This window comes from Salvelinus alpinus, chromosome 29 (genome assembly GCF_045679555.1).
Source record: "Salvelinus alpinus chromosome 29, SLU_Salpinus.1, whole genome shotgun sequence".
NCBI lineage: Eukaryota > Metazoa > Chordata > Actinopteri > Salmoniformes > Salmonidae > Salvelinus > Salvelinus alpinus.
In genome coordinates, this window is record NC_092114.1 from 40,822,625 (window position 1) to 40,846,014 (window position 23,390).

The 23,390-nt window shown below is 43.3% G+C and overlaps 1 protein-coding gene across 6 annotated transcripts in view; it reads left to right on the forward strand.

The window, feature by feature from the left end:
- LOC139559012 (microtubule-actin cross-linking factor 1-like) overlaps positions 1–23,390 on the forward strand; it is a 259,756-nt gene that overhangs the window by 10,912 nt on the left and 225,454 nt on the right. Inside the window, exon 1 of one of the 6 annotated variants that reach the window (XM_071374620.1) lies at positions 11,278–12,034. The exons of the other annotated variants lie outside the window; for them this stretch is intronic. Within the exon in view, the coding sequence (XP_071230721.1) occupies positions 11,941–12,034 (94 nt within the window). The 5' untranslated portion in view covers positions 11,278–11,940. Of the gene's footprint in view, positions 1–11,277; positions 12,035–23,390 lie in introns of those variants that run through there. 6 annotated transcript variants of the gene reach the window in all.

A 23,390-nucleotide genomic window follows, 5' to 3' on the forward strand; every position in this document is an offset into this window, starting at 1 on the left:
TCAGTCTCCTGAGGGGGAAGAGGCCTTGTCGTGCCCAGTGTCCTTAGCTTAGAGATGAGCTTGGAGGGCACTATGGTGTTGAACGCTGACCTGTAGCCATTGAACAGCGTTCTCACATAGGTGTTCCTCTTGTACTGGTGGGAGAGGGCAGTGTGGAGTGGAATAGAGATTGCGTCATCTGTGGATTTGTTGGGGCAGTATGCGAATTGGAGTGGGTCTGGGATGATGGTGTTGATGTGTGTGTGTGTGTGTGTGTGTGTGTGAAGGCCACATTCACTGTCTGCACCTAGTCTCAGCATGATCCAACAAAGATGACTCAAGCACATTTCATCAGTCCTACTTTTGTCACATAGGGTCACATAAAAAGTTGTAGTTTGCACTTATGATCACTAGATGGGGATATAATTATTGTGTCACCCTGTAAAGATCCTGTCAGTCTTGCCTTGAGGTAGATTTGATTTGTGGGATATCCTGTGTCTTGACCACAGAGCTGGGACGATACACCGAAAATGATCGGCTACGAGCACTTATCGCAGGCATTTTGCTGCTATCGTTCGTGACGATAAGTAGCCTATACTAGAGAAATGTGACGTTTGAAATGAAACAAGTTTGCTTGTTAATGAGTAATTACAACCATCAAACCAGTTCTCGTAGTTTAAAGGATAATACAAAAAACTGTAGTTTACATTCATGTTTTATTCATCTTTGTCGCATCAAAATTCAAGCGATTTTTTTCTATATCTCCCAGCTCTACTTGACCGTTTGAACTGTTTGTTCTTATTATCTGATGATGGTGAAGAGAGCACTGTTCATGGAGGGAATCTTATTACACCATTTGGGGTGAATCCAAGTTCACTTGTAATGATAAAGCTTCTAGAAAACCTTTAAGGGTTTATGCTATATCTCTCTGTCTGCCTGTGTGCTCAATCAACCAATGCCAGAGGAAGATTATATAACTGACAACAGTGGTCAAGCCGTCAGTGAATCTTCCGATATACCGTACAACGGATCACCCTCACATCACCCTTGTTCAGTTCATTCCCATCACTATTATCTCTTCCTCTCTTCTCTATGTCTACTGTATCATACGTCTGTGTCGGTGGTCCTGTATGTGAGTGTGTGTACTGCTGCGGGAGCTAATGGACGGCCAACAACAATGTCTGCTGTCCTACTTTGCTTTAATATCCGAAACTCGAGACGGTCAGAGTGGACTAGACTCAGTGTGTGTGTGCTTGCCAGGTTTGAGGGCTGAAAGGCTACACTTTGTGGGTTTGTATGTTCATATTCATACAAAGCGTTCATGACTGTAGATCATTGGATGTGTGCGTGTGTTGGTAAAGAGAGAAGAAGTTGGGGGGGGGGTCAGAAAGAAATGGACAGACATGACTTAGAGGAAATAAAATATCTCCATGGAGATGCACTGAATAATTGAGCCTTTCTCTCCATTTCTCACTCCCCCTCTTCGCCTCACTTCCTACATTTTGGGGACAAAATAAGACTGTCATCTTTTCTTATCCCTGTCTATTTCGTAATGTTCTTGTATTCCATAATATTCGGACTGAACCAATCAGTTGCGGATGGATTATACAGTTTGTCTTCCTCTACTAGTCATGTCTGTATTAATCACAGTACTGAGGAAATGCTGATGATGCATAACAGCCGACGACTTTGGATGAGGTTTGGTTTACGTCAGGCTAGGAAGCACTGTGACAGTACAGTATTGGTCAGGGTAAGGCTGGGCTTGGAGAATCCTCTATGGCAGGTATCCCTCACTGACATGCGTTTGTCTGGACTTCTGAGATCCACTTACACCCCAGACGTCTCCTGCCCCCGCCCATAGGCCTACTACACACAGCCTCCCATCTTATGGACGTCAGACACAACACACGTCAGTCTCACCTGTCTAGATCCTCTTGACGACGGTGTAGGTTACTGTGAACATGCCATTCATTGATTATACTAGGCTATGGATGTTATGGATCTTTATCACCCTGAGATTATATGAGACTATGGATCCAGCCCGTTGATATCTACTAGGGCTGTCTTTGTTGACCGAAAGTCGTCTGTTCATTTTTAGACATGTATTTTTTCAACTATATGCATTGAGCTTATCTGATGCTTTAAGCTTACTGTTTGATGAAATAAAACACACATGACTCAAGAGGGAGCCAGATATCTAGATAACCAGATTTATTTTTATTTTTAACTAGACCCAACCATTCTCCTCCCACTCCTGGTTTTATCAGATTCCACCGTTACTCTCTGGTAATAGGCTACAGGAGGAGTTGGCAACCTTTCTCATGTGGAATGCCCATTTATTTGACAATTTCTATCAATCTGCGTGCCAGTTATGGTTTTCATATGCACACTGTGGAACAGTTTCATTTAATTTATTATAAAGTCTTCATATCTCAAAATCATTGACATGTGGTTAATCAAATTTCTATCCAAATCTAAATGAAAATGGTACAAACCTAAAAACGTACTTTTATTGCCATTGCCAACTATGTAAAAAAGTCTACATTAAACCAACAAATAAAAACATTGCAGCCTGCAGGTACACTCTAAATAAAAATAAAAGGTTCCTGGAGTATCCTTTACGGGTTCTTCAAAGTGAAACTGTGGGGGAACCCCTATAAGTTCTTTGAGGAACCCTTTAAAAGGGTTCTTCAAAGAACCCCTTTTAATGGATCCTTGAAGAACCTTATATATATACAAAAAAATGTACCCCTTTTTCTCCCAAATTTTGTGATGTCCAATAAGTAGTTTCAGTCTTGTCCCATCGCTGCAACTCCCCTACGGACTCGGGAGAGGCGAAGGTCGAGAGCCATGCGTCCCTGCCAAGCAGCACTGCTTCTTGACACACTGCTCGCGTAACCCGGAAGCCAGCCGCACCAATGTGTCAGGGGAAACACAGTCCAGCTGGCGACAGAAGTCAGCTTGCAGGCACCCGGCTCGCCACAAGGAATCGCTAGAGCGCGATGGGACAAGGAAATCCCGGCCGGCCAAACCCTCCCCTAACCCGGACGACGCTGGGCCAATTGTGCGCCGCCTCATGGGTCTCCCGGTCACGGCCGGCTGTGACACAGCCTGGGTTCGAACCCGGGTTTGTAGTGACGTCGCCTTAGACCGCTACACCACTCGGGAGGCCCGAATAATCTTTTGAAGAACCTTTTGGGGTTAATTTTTTAACCACCCCCTTCTCGTATTATTATTATTAGTAGTAATAATACGCATAACAATAACACAATATTTTAGTTGTCAGTGTTTATTGTGATTTTAGTGGCAAATGTTCGCCGTATCAATTTTTGTGTGTTAATGTTCTCCGTATCCATATCCAGAATGATTTTGCAGTGCATGGCGATCGAACATGTTTCCTGTTAAATTCATCAGAGGTGTAGGGAGGGTGAAGTCTATGAATCCAAAAAAGAGTAATTATACAGATAATTAACAAAACATGCACACGACAGTATTCATACCTTGGTTTTTGTGGTAAATGTGAATGAAAAAACTGTTTTGATAAGGGTTTGCATACACATACCTTGTCCATAATGTAGAGGCCTATGGGATTTTCATTGAAGAGGTAAGGGAGGAAGCTGGTACATGTGATCTGTATAACATACCAATACCAATTGACATACCTTTGTATGCCTCCTCGTCTGTTTTCCTGCAGACACATACACAAAAGTGAGCAGTTCAGTCATCTGCACCCAATACAGCTATCCTTCAACATGTTCTTATAGCCTACATAGTCTTACCTCTTTGTTGATTAATATCCATTGAATTGTGTCCTTTTTCTGTTTGAGAAAGATTTGCACAAATATGAAAAGATAGATGGTATCATCATAAAACAATATAAATGTAGATCATATATGGGACAAACCTTACCTTAAATTGAGGAGATCTTTACATTTTTCAGTTAAGTTTCTGCACCTGCTGTCCTTTCAAATACAAATTCAAACGTTTCAGTTGGGCATTTAGGTTCCTGCAAGAACCCCCACCAACTAAGGAGGTTCCTCGATGAACCCCACCTCCTATGGGGTTCTTGGAAAAACCTTTTGGGGGCAATTTTCAGTGCCAACAACCTTAAGATTTTGTGAAGAACTTTGAGGATCCGAGAAGAACCCTTGTTGAACCCCTAATTTGTAGAGTGCAGCTGTAGGCTGTTTGCTCAAGGAATAAGTAGCAGTGCTTGACTTGGGCAGGAGCGCACCGGAGCTGAGTACCGGTACCTCAAATGTTCTACTGCTTGAGCTCCGGTTCCTCTTATAGAATATTAGCTCAAAAGTAATGTGGAGCTCCTGCACCTAAATATAACACCAGTACCAGCACCCAAAATGAGTACCGGAACCTATTTCAGTCCAAGTCGAGCACTGATAAGAAGTAGGCCTATTTTATGACGTTTCCACTAGATCAGAGTATGACGTTATTTCCCTTTCACACTGACTGGTTATCGAAAGAGAGAGAGCTGGAAAGATTTTTGAGATACGTTGATGAACAAACTACTGTCATTCTCAATGGATGTAAAAACACGACTTCGTTTGAAGTGAAGAAAACATTACTTTGAGAAGCTCCACAGCTCATTAGTGGTGGTGCGTCAAGCCAATCAGAAATACCATCAGATACCCTAATGGGCGCATTTTATATGCCTGTATTTGCTCGCAGGCTATTTACAGGAGCGCTCCAAACAAAAGACAATGACTAAATTGAATTGACAAAACTCGTAAATGGAATGAAATAAACCATAGGTTGCACAGGTTTTGCTCTCTGCGAACAATGGGTCTACTCCGACAATGAGAATGGTAAAAGACTGGAATAATAATATATTGGTTGCATGAACAGAAAGGACCGTAACCAAACAAAAATTGTAGATTAGAAATTATAGGAATAAATGGTAAATGGACTACTGGTGATATATGTAATGGGCAATTGATATACAACAACAAACAAACAGAAATAATTCACACAAGGAAGTTATGAAACAATGAATGGCAACAAATTGGCGGGAGAGAGTGCATTCTGGAGAGAGAAGTGCATTGTGCGTCTGGGTGCTGCATGGTCAACCCGACATAATTTCAGGTGGTATGGCCTCTGCAGAAGTCAGGGCATTGATACTTCTAGGGCTTTGCGGAGCAGTGCAAAGCTGCTGTGATAGAAGCCGTCAAGGAAGTGAGTTTATGTTCATACAGGTTGTACCGCCCCCACCTACTGTCAACCAATCATGTCAATACGGAGCTAGACAGAGACATTTGGGAGGTGCGCGGTGATGCGGTACTCTGCATGCTTCTGGAGGCTCCGCAATTGCGTCACACCCTGAGCCACTGACCACATTTTTGGATCAAGCATCAATTGGCTTTGAGTCTAGGCCTCTGCAATGGATTAGTTCACTGAGATGGGTGCAAATATATGTATATACACTACCGGTCAAAAGTTTTAGAACACCTACTCATTCCAGGGTTTTATTTTATTTTTTACTATTCTCTACATTGTAGAATAATAGTGAAGACATCAAAACTATGAAATAACACATATGGAATCATGTAGTAAACAAAAAAAGTGTTAAACAAATCAAAATATATTTTATTTTTGAGATTCTTCGAAGTAGCCACCCTTTGCCTTGATGACAGCTTTGCACACTCTTGACATTCTCTCAACCAGCTTCATGATAATAATGCATTTCAATTAACAGGTGTGCCTTCTTAATTTGTGTAAATATCTTTCCTCCTTAACTCCTTGAGCCAATCAGTTGTGTTGTGACAAGGTAGGGGGGTATACAGAAGATTTGGTAAAAGACCAAGTCCATATTATGGCAAGAACAGCTCAAATAAGCAAAGAGAAACGACAGTCCATCATTATTTTAAGACATGAAGGTCAGTCAATACAGAAAATGTCAAGAATTTTGAAAGTTTCTTCAAGTGCAGTCGCAAATCCCATCAAGCGCTATGATGAAACTGGCTCTCATGAGGACCGCCACAGGAATGGAAGACCCAAAGTTACCTCTGCTGCAGAGGATGTTCATTAGAGTTACCAGCCTCAGAAATTGAAGCCCAAATAAATGCTTCACCTAGTTCAAGTAACAGATACATCTCAACTAGGGATGCACCAATATGAAATTTTGGGCCGATATTTTCCTTGCCCCAATTTTGTTTTTGCGGCCTTTTAAGCATTCTAGTACAGTTAAATAGTTGAAACACACACACACTGACCAAAAAGTTATTTTGTTGGCATTTACGTATGTCCCCATTTCCAGTGAAACATAATCAAAACCTATTTCTTTCACTTACTTGCTGTGCTGTTTCGTTGTTCATTCTCAACCAGGATTTCATCATACATGTTAAGCAGTTTCTGCTCTATCTGTCCGTGGCCTCTCTTCCTCTGTGCACACTGTCATTGTGTCCATTTCCATCTTGTCCAGATAAGTCTGTAACATTTCACGTAAACCCTGTTTCTTGTCTGCATCGAAGTAGCCGTCCTTGTACCTACAGTTGAAGTCGGAAGTTTACATACACCTTAGCCAAATACATTTAAACTCAGTTTTTCACAATTCCTGACATTTAATCCTAGTAGAAATTCCCTGTTTTAGGTCAGTTAGGATCACGACTGGCTCGAGGTGCTCGACCAGTTGGCGACAAGCCAACATCATCCACAACAGAGAACGGTTGATTGTCAAGGGCAATGAATTCCATTATCTTGACGTTAATGGATTTCACCTTTGAGTTGTCTCACTGAAACTTTCTTACTCTTTGAAATGACTGCTGGACTTGAACTTGTTTAGTTGTTGGAAGTGTGTGCTTAGTATCTTTCTGCTTTTGTTCTGTGTAGCGATGTATTTTTTGTGGTGTCATTACATCATCTACCTATGTTATATAGGTATGCACGTCAGCTTTGACATCGTTTTTGCACATCAGCGTTAAACTAGACATCGGGCCGATGCTGATGTTGACATTTGTAGCTAATATCAGCCGATTCCGATATGCTCACCGATATATTGTGCATCCCTAATCTCAACATCAACTGTTCAGAGGAGACTGCGTGAATCAGGCCTTCATGTTCGAATTGCTGCAAAGAAACCACTACTAAAGGACACCAATAATAAGAAGAGACTTGCTTGGGCCAAGAAACACGAGCAATGGACATTAGACCCGTGGAAATATGTCCTTTGGTCTGGAGTCCAAATTGGAGATTTTTGGTTCCAACCACCGTGTCTTTGTGAGAGACGCGGTGTGGGTGAACGGATGATCTCTGCATGTGTATTTCCCACCGTAAAGTATGGAGGAGGAGGTATTATGGTGTTGGGGTGCTTTGCTGGTGACACTGTCTGTGATTTATTTGAAATTCAAGGCACACTTAACCAGCATGGCTACCACAGCATTCTGCAGCGATACACCATCCCATCTGGTTTGGGCTTAGTGGGACTATCATTTGTTTTTCAACAGGACAATGACCCAACACACCTCCAGGCTGTGTAAGGGCTATTTTACCAAGAAGGAAAGTGATGGAGTGCTGCATCAGATGACCTGGCCTCCACAATCACTGGACCTAAACCAAATTGAGATGGATTGGGATGAGTCGGACCGCAGAGTGAAGGAAAAGCAGCCAACAAATGCTCAGTTCATTTTTTTATTTAACCTTTATTTAACTATACTACCCCTATCTGGTCACAACACAACTGATTGGCTCAAACGCATTAATTTCACTATTTAACTTTTAACAAGGCACACCTGTTAATTGAAATGCAATCCAGGTGACTACCTCATGAAGCTGGTTGAGAGATTGCCAAGAGTGTGCAAAGCTGTCATCAAGGCAGAAGGTGGGCGCTTTGAAGATTCTCAATTATAAAATAAGTTTTGATTTGTTTAACACTTTTTTGGTTAGTACATAGTTTTGATGTCTTCACTATTATTCTACAATGTAGAAAATAGTAAAAGTAAAGAAAACCCCTGGAATGAGTAGGTGTGTCCAAAACATTTCACTGGTGCTGTATATATGTATATTTGTTACTGCTCGACTAGAAAAATATCAGTGTACCAACAGCCTATTGACCAAAAACAATAGACTAATTGAGGGTCAGCCCTAATCTATTTTGTTATTTTTATTTAACATTTATTTAACTAGGCAAGTCCGTTAAGGACACATTCTTATTTACAGTGATGGCCTACCAAAAGGCCTCCTGCGGGGACGGGGGCTGGGATTACAAATAAATATATATATAAATATAGGACAACACACACATCACGACAAGAGAGACAATACAACACTACATAAGAGACCTAAGACAACAACATAGCAAGGCAGCAACACAACATGACAACTACATGGTAGGACCACAACATGGTAGCAACACAAAACATGGTACAAACATTATTGGGCACAGACAACAGCACAAAGGGCAAGAAGGTAGAGACAACAATAGATCACGCGAAGCAGCCACAACTGTCAGTAAGAGTGTCCATGATTGAGTCTTTGAATGAAGAGAGTGAGATAAAACTGTCCAGTTTGAGTGTTTGTTGCAGCTCGTTCCAGAAACCAAGTCTAGATTTAACTTTAACCTGCAGCTGTGATATGTGCTGAGAGAAGGACAGTGTACCGTCTAGCCTTACTCCCAAGTACTTGTATGAGGTGGCTACCTCAAGCTCTAAACCCTCAGAGGTAGTAATCACACCTGGGGGGAGAGGGGCATTCTTCTTACCCAACCACATGACCTTTGTTTAGGATGTGTTCAGAACAAGGTAAAGGGTAGAGAAAGCTTGTTGGACACTAAGAAAGCTTTGTTGTAGAGCATTTAACACACCATTTGGGAAGGGGCCAGCTGAGTATAAGACTATCATCTGCATATAAATGGATGAGAGAGCTTCCTGCTGCCTGAGCTATGTTGTTGATGTAAATTAAGAAGAGTGTGGGACCTAGGATCAAGCCTTGGGGTACTCCCTTGGTGACAGGCAGTGGCTGAGACAGCAGATTTTCTGAGTTTATACACTGCACTTTTTGAGAGAGGTAGTTAGCAAACCAGACCAAAGACCCCTGAGAGATACCAATACTCCTTAGCCGGCCCACAAGAATGGAATGGTCTACCGTATCAAAAGCTTTGGCCAAGTCAATTATAATAGCAGGACAACATTGCTTAGAATCAAGAGCAATGGTGACATCATTGAGAACCTTTAAGGTTGCAGTGACACATCCATAACCTGAGCGGAAACCAGATTGCATACCAGAGAGAATACTATAGACATCAAGACTTTTGATAAACAGGGCAAAATTGAAATAGGCCTGTAACAGTTAGGATCAGCTTGATCTCCACCTTTAAATAAAGGATGAACCGTGGCTGCCTTCCAAGCAATGGGAGCCTCCCCAGAAAGGAGAGACAGGTTAAAAAGGTCAGAGATAGGCTTGGCGGTGATAGGGGCAGCAACCTTAAAGAAGAAAGGGTCTAAACCATCTGACCCAGATGGTTTTTGGGGTTCAAGTTTCAGGAGCTCCTTTAGCACCTTGGACTCAGTGACTGCCTGCAGGGAGAAACTTTGTAGCGGGGCAGGGGAAAAAGAGGGAGAAGCATCGGGGATAGTCACATTAGAAGGGGTGGGAGATTAGGAAATGTTGGATGGGCAAGGAGGCATGGCTGAGTCAAATAGAAATCCTGACTTAATGAAGTGCTCAGCCATGTGCTTCTTGTCAGTAACAACCACATCATCGACATTAAGGGACATGGGCAGCTGTGAGGAGGGTTTATTCTCCAGGTCTTTAACCGTTTTCCAGAACTTCTTGGGGTTGGACCCACAGAGAAAGAACTGCTCTTTAAAGTAACAAACTTTAGCCTTCTGGATAGCCTGAGTGCACTTATTTCTCATTTGCCTGAACGAGAGCCAGTCAGCCTAAGTATGTGTGTGCCGAGCATTTCGCTAAATGCAATTATTGAGGTGGAGTAACCAGGGGCTGAACCTGTTTTTAATTCAAATTTTCTTTATGGGGGCATGTTTGTTAACAATACCACTGAAAATATCTAAAAAGAAGGTCCAAGCGTCTTCGACAGAGGGGATCAAGCTGATTCTATACCATTTTACAGAGGCCAGGTCATGAAGGAAGGCTTGCTCATTAAAGTTTTTTTAGCAAGCGTCTATGCCAAATCAGGACAGGTCGTTTCACTGAGCAGCCATTACGAACACAGGCTGTAAAACAGTGATCACTAAGGTCATTACAGAAAAACCCAGATTGATACCTATCAGGATTATTTATGAGCATAACTTTGAGGAGAGTAGACTTTTCTGGGTGTTTGGAGTCCTACCTTGTGGGATTGGTAATAATCTGAGAAAGATTTAGGGAGTCCCATTGTGTTAGGACTTGGTCAGGTGGTTTAAGCATGTCCCAGTTTAGGTCACCTAGCAGGACAAATTCAGACTTAGTGTAAGGGACCAGGAGAGAGCTTAGGGCAGGCAGGGTACAGGCCATGGTGCTGATGGAGGATGATAACACCCAGCAACAGTCAACAAAGAGCTATTTGAAAGTTTAATGCTTTAAAACCAGCAAATCAAATTGTTTGGGGACAGACTTGGTGGAGACAACCGACCACTGAAGGTGATCCTTGGTGTATTCAGAACACTCTTCCTTAACCACGTCTCAGTAATGACCAACACATCTGGATTGGAGCTGTGAACCCACACTATTGATGTTTTTGTGTCTGTAAAAAAAATATTTATTGATTGGCTTCACCTGTGTGTCCTTGTGTGGCACTCTGACACATAATGTGCTGTGGTAGCTGTTCAGCCCCCTTATGTATGCACATATTTTTCTGGATAGGAGTGTGCAAAATTACCATCTTGATTTTAGGCTCCATGAAATACAGCACATTCTGTTAAACTGTTATGCGTGTGGATTGTTGTTGGAGCAGTGGAACTTTTCGGGTTCTTAACTGGTTTTACATTCAATTTCCGTTAGATGGCAGGCTCAGCATTGGTTCAGTCCAAAACAAAAGCACCTATCTTCAAAGCAGATTACTGGACACGCCATCTTTTTGTAAAAGGAGGTGGTGCCGTAACACCAGTCGGGATACCACAGAGGGGCGCTCCAACCCTACTTTACGCACTTGTGCCACAGCAGCCATATATTGACCTACAGCGACACATTTCTTCTGCTGGAGGTTTCTGGCGTGGCTGGTAGAGAGGGATGGATGACAGCCACTGCAGGAAGAATAGAGAAACCTGAGCGCGAGATGAGAGAGGGAGGGAGAGAGAGAGAGAGAAAGAGGGAGGGAGAGGGAGAGAGAGAGAGAGAGAGAGGGAGAGAGAGAGGCAGGCGGAAAGTCGCAGCCCACAAGCCGTGTCTTCAATAGAAGCGGCCATTGAGCTGGTAAGAAGCATGTAGAGGAGCTAAAGCGGTTTAATCGAACCAAGAAGACACCGATTAAAGGGGATATAAGAACCGGTGTCCGGATACTATTTCAGTGGAGCCTTGTTTTTGATTTCAGAAGGAGCCATCCCACTACGAACCTCCTTGTCTTTACGCAGACACGCTTCAGTGGCGCTCACGCACACACATAAAACACATTCGCCGGGTCGTAAAGTCTGGAGCGATGCGCCTGGAATTGTGGCTTGACGAACACATTGGACAATAATGGGTCGATATATTCAATGAAATAATGGTAGGCTAAAACGTTCATAGACCTTCATTTTCTATTGGATAGAAGGTTTGAGCTTTCTGTTGCTTATTTGGTCCACATATTTTATTCAAACTACGAATGACTCGACTTGTCAAGTGAGCGGCTTCACTTTTTCCTTCAACCAATTAGCCTCGCGAATCGCCACTTTCACAGGCAAACAAGGGAGAGGAGCACATCCACCGTGGCTTTCAACGCAAAACGGATTTGACAAGCAGAGGACCCGGATCCACCGTCCTGGATTAATGCGGTAGCGGGCCATTCGGCTGCTGGCCACCGGTAACAGAGGCACCATGGCCGGCTTCATCCCGGGTTTACAGCCGACCAGCTATTCCCAGGAGAAGGAATTCGCCCAGGCGTACGAAGATGTTCTGGAGAGATACAAAGGTAAGGAATGAGAAGAAAGGAGTTGGCCCTGGCCTGAGTTGATCTACGGCGAGACAGCGGGACAATGTCATAATCTCGATTGTTTCATTGTTTACATGTTGGATAAATAGGCTACACTCGCTATGCTACTTTGTGTCCCATCTGTGTTTCATTGAGTGAAACCAACTGCGTGTGTTTTCAAGTCTGATCTTGATATTAAATTGTGGCTTCCAGACACCAAAGGAAGCAGTTTTATTAAGTCCCATGCCAGCTAACGTCAAGGAATTTCCCCAAATTACATGCACTGTTGTGCGTTGAGTTTGTGTTCCCAAGACACGAACATATTGCATAATAGTTAATAACACAATTTCTCCCTTTTGGTTGCACATTTTAAAACATGGTTCTTAGTTTTAATAACTGAAACGCTACATAGCCTGAAACCAACCCAGTTTTTGGACCTATTCCACCATGTTACCACCAGCATTGAGACGTGCTGTTTTATCATCCCGATGACAGGGGCGCTTTAAAATTGAATGCCTCTACTGAAATTGACCGTGATGGAAGCGGGGAGGGAAGGGTGAGAGAGAGGGGGGTGATGACAATTGACGTGGGTCACATCTTTAAAAATATATATATATATATATATATATTTAACAAGGCAAGTCAGTTAAGAACAAATTCGTATTTACAATGAAGGCCAACCCAGGCGAAACTCTAAACCGGACGAGGCTGGGCCAATCCTTGGCTGTATCACAATCGACCATGGTCGGGGAGTCTCATAGGGCAGCGCACAATTGGTTTGGCCAGGGTAGGCCGTCATTGTAAATAAGAATTTGTTTGCCCCCCCCAAAAAATTGTGTGCAGCACTATGGGACTCCTAATCATGGCCGGTTGTGATACAGTCTGGAATCGAACCAGGGTCTGTAGTGACCGCTGTGCCACTCGGGAGCCCATCTGTGATGCTTGGGTCTTGATGAAAAGCGAGTCCTTTTAAATGATTGATTATTGTAATGAAACACTACTCTCTTTGGGGTTGGGGTAGTGTGTGTGTGTGTGGTAGGGAGTGCATAAGTAATTAGTAGTTCTTTCATCCTCCTAAGAAACTTCAGGTAGTCAAACAACACTTGGGAAATAACCGCGGAGGCATAAACAGCGGGAAAGAGATGTATTTTAAATAATAGTTTGTTGCAGTTATGCTATGGCAACGGAGCGTAGAGGTATTGTGGGGAGGGTAGGACCTAAATTATTCTTGTAACAGAGTGAAAGGTGTATAGACATGGGTATTGACAATGAATCACAAAACCACATAGCTGAACATGTGCAGGCAGCAGAAAGCTTTTCCACACACACACACACACACACACACACAACCATTTTGAGTGGCCTTTCAACATGTTGCACGTTCATTGCCACCGATGGCAAGTTTGTATGGTGGCAGTACTTAGTAATAGCTGGTTTTATGTCAAGAATACATCTAATATACCAGTGTATATCAGCTGCTTGGTTTTGTTCATTGCCTCAATAAATAAGTACTTGGCAACGTTGTTATAATCAGTGGGGCTGGGCAACATCATGTTCGTGTTGATAATTGTAACGGTGAATTAGAGATTAGATACCGTTTCAACTCTAACTGACACGGAATGTTCTTTTTTGACACGGTCAACATCTCACAGCCAATGAACTGAACTGTGGCTACTATGTTAAACTTGTTTTAGCCTACATAGTAACAGGATGAAGGAAAAAGGAAACCGCACACTGCTCTTGATAGTATCACTGATATTTAATAAGCTTACCTATCGGCCTCACGGCCTTCGTCAGAGCTTTTGTGATTTTTTTTTAAATTAGCACCCTTATGTAGACCTAGCCCCACCCACATCCGTTCCACACATCGAAACGGGTTGGAAGCAAAGGAAAAACAAATAAGTGCTACCAAATATAACAATATGCATTTCATAAATATTACAGAAGTGTATAAAAAAGACGGATTAAATACGTCTGTAAAACCACAATGAGGACATAGCAACTTTTCATGAATCATTGGGTACATCGTACGACAAACATCAGAGTAATCTTCAATAGGCACATAATTCATGTTCAAATTCACAACATAACATACATAGGCATTTCATCATTAAGTCCTTTAGGAAATAATGTCTGGAGGGTGACAATCCCAAAACATTCTCTTTTACTCAGAGTATTATGAATATCACCTCCCCTGTTGTAACCAAACTTGGAATGGTTGTGTCACACTGATGCATAGTTAAACTTCCTTGTTACTTCCAATAAAGGAAACTACCAGTGTTGGGGAAGCTACTCTGAAAAAATAGTTTACCAAGCTACCAATTACTTCACACTGGAAGAAGTTAAGCTATTCTAAAGCTACCCTTAAGAACAATATAGTTTACTTGACTAAAGTTACTTAGAAAAGTTAACTACTTCCTGAAAAATTATCATAGGTAAATCTGAAATTTTATCGACTACAAATTGCAAGACCGATCACTTAAGGGTCACGTGTTATCAGAATGTGTAATTTAGCCTATTAAACTCAAAAACAATGTTTCAAGTGAGAATTAGGCAGATCTAAATGATTACTTACTTAACCGATATTTAATTTTTGCAAAGAAAAAATAGTGTGTAATTCCAGTTGTTAGCTACATGGCAAAGTAAGGAACTACTGAAAACACTACCTTGATTTGAATTTAGTTCCACTACCACAACATGTAAACTGAACAAAAATATAAACGCGTCATGTAAAGTGTTGGTCCCATGTTTCATGAGCTGAAATAGAAGATCCCAGAAATGTTCATATACACAAAGAACTTATTTATCTCAAATGTTGTGCTCAAATTTGTTTACATCCCTGTTAGTGAGCATTTCTCCTTTGCCAAGATAATCCATCCCTCTGCCAGGTATGGCATATCAAGAAGCTGATTAAACAGTGTGATCATTACACAGGTGCACCTTGTACTGGGGACTATAGAAGGCCACTCTAAAATGTGTAGTTTTGTTACACAACACAATGCCACAGATGTCTCAAGTTTTGAGGGAGCTTGCAATTGGCATGCTGACTGCAGGAATGTCCACCAGAGCTGTTGCCAGAGAATTTAATGTTAATTTCTCTAGCAGTACGTCCAACCGGCCTCACAACCGCAGACCACGTTGATGGAGTTGTGTGGGCGAATGGTTTGCTGACGTCAACGTTGTGAACAGAGTGCTCCGTGGTGGGGTTATGGTATGGGCAGGCATAAGCTATAGACAACGAACACAGTTGCATTTTATCGATGGCAATTAGAATGCACAAAGATACCGTGACGAGGTCCTGAGGCCCAATGTCGTCCCATTCATCCGCCGCCATCACCTCAGGTTTTAGCATGATAATGCACTGCCCATGTCGCAAGGATCTGTACACAATTCCTGGAAGCTGAAAATGTCCCAGGCCTGCATACTTTTCAGTTGAGCATGTTTGGTATGCTCTGGATCGACGTGTACGACAGCGTCTTCCAGTTCCTGTCAGTATCCAGCAACTTCGCACAGCCATTGAACAGAAGTGGGACAACATTCCACAGGCCACAATCAACAGCCTGATCAACTCTATGCAGAGGAGATGTGTCGCGCTGCATGAGGAAAATGGTGGTCATACCAGACACTGACTGGTTTTCTGATCCACAGCGCTTTTTTTTTAAGGTATCTGTGACCAACAGATTCATATCTGTGTTCCCAGTCATTAATTTATTTCCATTAACTGATTTCCTTTATATGAACTCTGTAAAATCTTTGAAATTGTTTCATGTTGCATTTTATATTTTTGTTCAGTATAGTTAAATTACTAGTTGAACTACATGTACAGTTGAAGTCAGAAGTTTACATACACTTAAGTTGGAGTCATTAAAATGTGTTTTTCAACCACTCCACAAATTTCTTGTTAACAAACTATAGTTTTGGCAAGTCGGTTAGGACATCTACTTTATACATGACACAAGTAATTTTTCCAACAATTGTTTACAGACAGATTATTTCACTTATAATTCACTGTATCACAATTCCAGCGGGTCAGAAGTTTACATACACTAAATTGACTGTACCTTTAAACAGCTTGGAATATTCCAGAAAATTATGTCATGGCTTTAGAAGCTTCTGATAGGCTAATTGACAACATTTGAGTTGATTGGAGGTGTACCCCTGGATGTATTTCAAGGCCTACCATCAAACTCAGTGCCTCTTTGCTTGACATCATGGGAAAATCAACAGAAATCAGCCAAGACCTTTTGTAGACCTCCACAAGTCTGGTTCATCCTTGGGAGCAATTTCCAAATGCCTGAAGGTACCACGTTCATCTGTACAAACCACAGTACGCAAGTATAAACACCATGGGACCACGCAACCGTCATACAGCTCAGGAAGGAGACGCGTTCTGTCTCCTAGAGATGAACGAACTTTCATGCGAGAAGTGCAAATAAATCCCAGAACAACAGCAAAGGACCTTGTGAAGATGCTGGAGGAAACAGGTACAAAAGTATCTATATCCACAGTAAAACGAGTCCTATATCGACATAACCTGAAAGGCCGCTCAGCAAGGAAGAAGCCACTGCTCTAAAACCACCATAAAAAAGCCAGACTACGGTTTGCAACTGCACATGGGGACAAAGATTGTACTTTTTGGAGAAATGTCCTCTGGTCTGATGAAACAAAAATAGAACTGTTTCGCCATAATGACAGAGGAAAAAGGGGGTGGCTTGCAAGCCAAAGAACACCATCCCAACCGTTGAGCATGGGGGTGGCAGCATCAAGTTGTGGGGGTGCTTTGCTGCAGGAGGGACTGGTGCACTTCACAAAATAGATGGCATCATGAGGTAGGAAAAGTATGTGGATATATTGAAGCAACATCTCAAGACATCAGTCAGGAAGTTAAATCTTGGTCGCAAATATGTCTTCCAAATGGACAATGACCCCAAGCACACTTCCATAGTTGTGACAAAATGGCTTAAGGACAACAAAGTCAAGGTATTGGAGTGGCCATCACAAAGCCCTGACCTCAATCCCATAGAACATTTGTGGGCAGAACTGAAAAAGCGTGTGCGAGCAAGGAGGCCTACAAACCTGACTCAGTTACACCAGCTCTGTCAGGAGGAATGGGCCAAAATTCACCCAACTTACTGTGGGAAGCTTGTGGAAGGCTACCCGAAACGTTTCACCCAAGTTAAACAATTTAAAAGCAATGCTACCAAATACTAATTGAGTGTATGTAAACTTCTGACCCACTGGGAATTCCCTAAAACAGGGAATTTCTACTAGGATTAAATGTCAGGAATTGTGAAAAGCTAAGTTTAAATGTATTTGGCTAAGGTGTATGTAAACCACCGACTTCAACTGTAGTTAGCTACTCCCCAACACTAGAAACTACTACCGGTGTTTCCCCTAGAAATAGTCATTGGCGTGGTGGGCAAGGCCCTCAGTCTACCCAGAACCATAGACGCTTGACTCTGTGTTCGGTCAACACTAAGATACAATGTCACAGCTTGTCCTTTCTGTACCTTCCAACGGTAGTTTACACAATAGAAACACGCTCACAGAGGTCATATTGGTTTGTGGCTAAGATTCCCATCTGGTGGTCTGACTGAAGTCGTGCTTTATGCAATGAACTTGACCCGATGGCCCCTTTCCTACCGCGTGTGTGTCACTTGTGGCAGTTCCATGAAGAAAAGAGTGAGAAATGCGAACTGTCGGGTGCTGACAGCATTGCTTGACTAATTTGGAGGCTATATGATACTGGTTAAATGATTCAGGATGCCTTCCTTTGTGTTGTCTCAAAGGAAGGCATCTCTCTGTGTGTGTGTGTTCAGGGAGTTGACGGGTTCTCAATAACAATTGACAGGATATCCAGTAAGAGTGACGCTAAGACGCAGGGACGTGACTCATAAAATGGACACACACATGTCACTCAGTCCCAAGACGGACACCAGTTTCAGGGGTATAAGACTGACAGATAGAAAAAAATTATAAACTTGTTTCCCAATGTATTTATTTATTAAATTTTTTATTTTACATTTATTTATTTATTTTTTAATTTGGGGAAAAACGAGCCGAGGAAAGCTCGGCTGAGAGGCTTACAAAGAAACCAGAGAAAGTCATATTTAGTTGAAGTTCACGACCTGACTGTAGGCCTCTTGCTCCACCACTTCTAGTTTCTCCTCCACATTGCGTAGCCTAAATAGAACATTCCAGACTGCCTGTATATGTGCAGTTCAACAAGACAGATCCACAACCTCCCTGACCTGAGCGCTTTCCATCCATCCAGGCTTGTTTTTGCCCATGTAATGTGACCGCCAACTCGCGCCAGCTCTGTCCTGCGACTTTGTCTGTTGTTTCCACAGCTACTAGCTGGGCTCTGTTGCTTGTTTACCCCCTAAGCAGGACAGGAAGAGTGGGATGGATGGTAAGAGCTCCCTCCCTGTGGCCTTTTCATTCCTCAGTGCTCATATTATTCTGCTCTGCAGTCACGCACATACACTGACACACACACTGGCACTGTCAGACACCGACACACACTGTGGTCTCACACACATACAGTACATTCACAGTTTTAGACACTCACACTTCGCAGAATGCGACTCTTAGACTCAGAGGCTAAGCACACAGGCTTCATGCAGGTTTTTACTTGCACATTTCCAGGCCCCACGCTCACTGTGCGTATTCTAATGGAGACAACGAGCGGAAACTTACAGAAGAATATCAGGAAACGTTCGTATTTCCCCTCTGGAGTTGTGCTGACGCTGGTGTCCCCGATTTTTATGGCATACAGGAAGAGACAGGTCGTTCGAGGCCTGTACTTCCTGTCTCCAATTCGCCACACGCAGACATGTACAGTACCCTGTGTCTTTCCACTGCTTCGTTAACCTCTATCTACACAGTGCTATGAATATTATCGCGGCCTGTGAAAACTGGTGCCACTCAGTCAGTTCAGCTGGCTGGACTTGAATTAGGGTTGAATTGGGGAAATAGTCTGGGGAAAAGAGGTTGCAGCATGACATCTGATCTGTAACTGACTGGAGTTACACTACATTACCAAAAATATGTGGACAACTGCTCATCGAACATCTCATTCCAAAATCATGGGTATTAATATGGAGTTAGTCCCCCTTTGCTGCTATAACAGTCTCCACTCTTCTAGGAAGGCTTTCCACCATATGTTGGAACATTGCTGCAGGGACTTGCTTTCATTCAGCCACGAGCATTAGTGAGGTCGTGTACTGATGTATGGCAATTAGGCCTGGCTCGCAGTCGGCGTTCCAATTCATCCCAAAGATGTTCGATGGGGTTAAGATCAGGGTTCTATGCAGGCCAGTCAAGTTCTTCCACACCGATCTCGTCAAACCATTTCTGTATGGACCTCGCTTTGTGTTTCATTCTGAAACAGGAAAGGGCCTTCCACAAAGTTGGAAGCACAGAATCGTCTATAATGTCAATGCATGCTGTAGCGTTAAGATTTCCCTTCACTAGAACTAACGGGCCTAGCCTAAACCATGAAAAACAGCTCCAGACCATTATTCATCCTCCACCAAACTTTACAGTTGGCACTATGCATTCGGGCAGGTAGCGCTTTCCTGACATCCAACAAACCAAGATTCGTCCGTCGGACTGCCAGATGGTGAAAGCGTGATACACCAAGCGTGATTCACCTCAGAGAACGCGTTTCCACTGCTCCAGAGTAGGATGGAGGTGAGCTTTATAACACTACAGCCGATGCTTGGCATTGCGCATGATGATCTTAGGTTTGTGTGCGGCTGCTCGGCCATGGAAACCCATTTCATGAAGCTCCTGACGAACAGTTATTGTGCTGACGTTTCTTCCAGAGGCAGTTTGGAACTCTGTAGTGAGTGTTGCAACCGGCCCCATTCTACCACTTTGCGGCTGAGCGTTGCCACTTCACAATAACAGCACTTACAGTTGACCGGGTCAGCTGTAGCAGGGCTAACTTGTTGGAACGGTGTCATCCTATGCCGGTGCCACATTGAATGTCACTGAGCTCTTCAGTAAGGCCATTCTACTGCCAATGTTTGTCTTTGGAGATTGCATACAGCCATGCTCGGTTAAAAAATATATATATATTTTTTGTATTTTATTTTTATACACCTGTCAGCAATGGGTGTGGCTGAAATGTCCGAATCCACTAATTTGAAGGGGTGTCCACATACTTTTGTTTATATACTGTAAGTGTGGAAAGTCCTGAATAGTTCCTAAGTGGGTTTTGGTTATTGAAACTATAACCTCCCCTGGTTTGGGACTGACAATGTGTGCTGGAGAGAGAACAAGAGGGGGAACTGAGGCAGACGAATGAACGATTTGGATGGAGAGGTTGGATTGTTACAGCTGGATTCTTCCACCTGGCCTCGTTTCCCTCCCCGAATCCCTGGTTGCTTTTTTTTTTTGCCTCTGCTCACACGGTAGAATGCGGCATGCGTGAACACAACCCCTCATTCCTCCCTCTATCGTTCTATCTCTCTGGCTCTTTTTAAGTGCATTTTCTTAGTCGTCCTCACATATCAGTTATACCTCCTCCCTCTCTCCTTCTCATCTCTCTCCTCTGAGTGTGGCTGGAACAAACTCCCTGTTCTCAGAAGTCTCTCTAGGCTTTTCATCCCTGGGGCTCATTGCATAACTCCTCTGCAGCTGGTTTTTGGAAACATAATCAATGCTCTTTGTGTGTGTTTTAGGGAAGAGGGTATTCAACAATATACATCTAGGGTACTAACTAGGCTCATGTTTCTGCATGTGTGTGTGCTTTATATAGGGTGTTTCTGCTCCCTGAAGAGCCCTTGGAGCAGTGCCTTGAGTAAAATCGATAATGAGGCTGTAGCAGGCCAGAGAAGCAGAAAGAGGGGCTCTACTGTGCCATCTGGATCGCTCCTGTCCCACACACTGCAGCAGCACTCCTCTATATGCCAGCTGTGTGTGAGTGAGAGACTGGGGGGATGTGTACGTTATCAAATAGAGGGGGTCAAGATGAAGGTCGATGGGGTGGGGGGTTAAGCGCATCGCAGCAAAGAGAGGTGGAGAGCGAGAGGGGGAAGGATGGAACGAGGGTGGAGGGGAGACACTGTTAATGAATGAATCATGGAGTCCTGTGGTGAAAGCACTATGTGGGGACTGTGGCCTGGAGAGCATTGATTTCAGATGGATGCAGAAGAGAGCCGCTCTGCCCGTCTGTCCCTAGCAACACGCACAGAAACAGAACTGGTGTTCACCTCCCCGACCCTAGATCTCTCTCTCTCTCTCTCTCTCATATATAATATATATTACATTACTGTAACAATGTGCTGTATAAGCTATAGGTGAATGATAATACACTTTGCAGGCCTTAATACTTTATGTTCGCTCTCCTGTTTTTACTTTTCACTGCAGAGGTGCAGGTACTGCAAAGCAGCTAAGAGAAAGCTGATCTCACTACGGGCTCCCAGTTTCTCCCCGTATTCCTCCCTTTTCATTACCTTTCTCCCTCGGACTTGGATAGGAGCCAGATGAGGTGCTGCAGAGCAGCTATGACGATGCCACAGCCCTCTCACCAAAACCCTCTCTCTACATGTCTTTCATTATCTATCTTCCTCTACTCCTCCCTCTGTTTCTGATCCCGAGGAGAGGCCCCCCCCCCCCCCCCCCCCCCTCCTCATCACACGGTCCTCCTGACATGCTATCCATCCGTCTCCATCCTGGAGGAATCGACTGCTAACTAGCGGATATTGTTCTCCAAGGAGAGGGGGTTATATTCCATCACACGAGACTAAGTGCATCTAGACTGTGCATGTTGAGTAGGTCTTGATCCCATTGATTTGAAATGCTGGCACAAACTGAGATCTGGCACCAGGCTATGGATTAGGTGAGGATTGCATGGGAGGCAGTATGATTCCAATGGGTCAGCCTGTGAATATCTGAGTCCAGTATTGCTATTTACCATTCTATGTGACTGTGTGTTGAGTTGTGAGAACCTGCTGGCCCATGGCCTGTGACTGGAGGTCCCGGGAAGAATCTCACTCTTAATCCTCCAGCTCGTGACTCTCAGCTGATCCAGTCATTATAGGACAGTAGATCACAGATATCACGGCTACCATGCCGTCACCGGTCACACTGTTAGGTCATACGCACAGTCAGAACAAACGCATTCAATTTGACCCCTGAACAAACTGGAGATGGTATGTCATTATTAGGCTAACCCCTGTCCTAAGTGTGTGTGTTCTTCACTGATCGCTCTTGCCTGTTACTCTTTTTGCAGTGTGTTTGCAGTCTATGATCCTGTGTGTGTGTGTGTGGATCTGTTTCTACTCCGTGTGTGTCTGAAGGCTTTAGGTGTGGGGCAGATTTGCCATTCAAATCAGTCCCAATGTTTTAATATGTGGTGATCCCAACGGAGACAGCCCTAATCTCATTCATCCACTTTACAACACAGTAGTATGTCCCTATGAGAAGTCCGCAGTGGAACGGCCCACTCCTTCTCAGCATTCCTCTGCTTGTTGTGGCACCTTCCATTTACTCCCCTGGCCTAATCAGAGGGGGATGCTTTTGGTGGTTATGTGATATAATGCCCTCAACATGGAAAGGGGGATACCTAGTCAGTTGTACAACTGAATGCATTCAACTGAAATGTCTTCCGCATTTAGCCCAACACCTCTGGATCAGAGAGGTGTGGCGGGCTGCCTTAATTGACATCCACCTCATCGGCGCCCGTGGAACAGTGGGTTAACTGCCTTGGTCAGGGACAGAATGACAGATTTTTACCATGTCACCTCGGGAGAAGGATGTATCACTTTGGTATGAGGTACTTTGGTATGAGGTACTTTGGTACGAGGTACTTTGGTACGAGGTACTTTGTATGGGCATATTTGCAGCCTACTGGGTGGGGATATTTCCCCAATTAATATGCAGGTAATTTCTATAATTAAATATGGTTTTATCTAAAGCGTATAAGCCTCTTATAATGAAAATATGTATTAACTATATGTGGGACTCAAACCTGTAACTAGAGTTATTGCAAGCACCATGCAACCAAGTGAGCTGTAGGAACCTTTTAACTTCCTTGTTGCAGCCTATACCATGGACGTGGAGATTCTGAACATTTTGCCTCTTGTAAACCTTGGACAATAGCCCATCCTACACTATATTACAGTGCTTTTGTGCACCTGCCATTAGCTCAAATGTGCGAATCAGGTTGTCGTGTATTAGCTTCCTGCTTTTTGTGTGACGTTTAAATGGCTCCTCCCCCCCTGTTATCAGTCTTCAATAGACAGGCTTCTATCCGCCCATCTTTATTCGACAAAAGCAATGTCGCAAAAAAAAGCATAGCGATGTGTAATGGAAACGGCAGATATTGACAATTTTTATCAGTTCG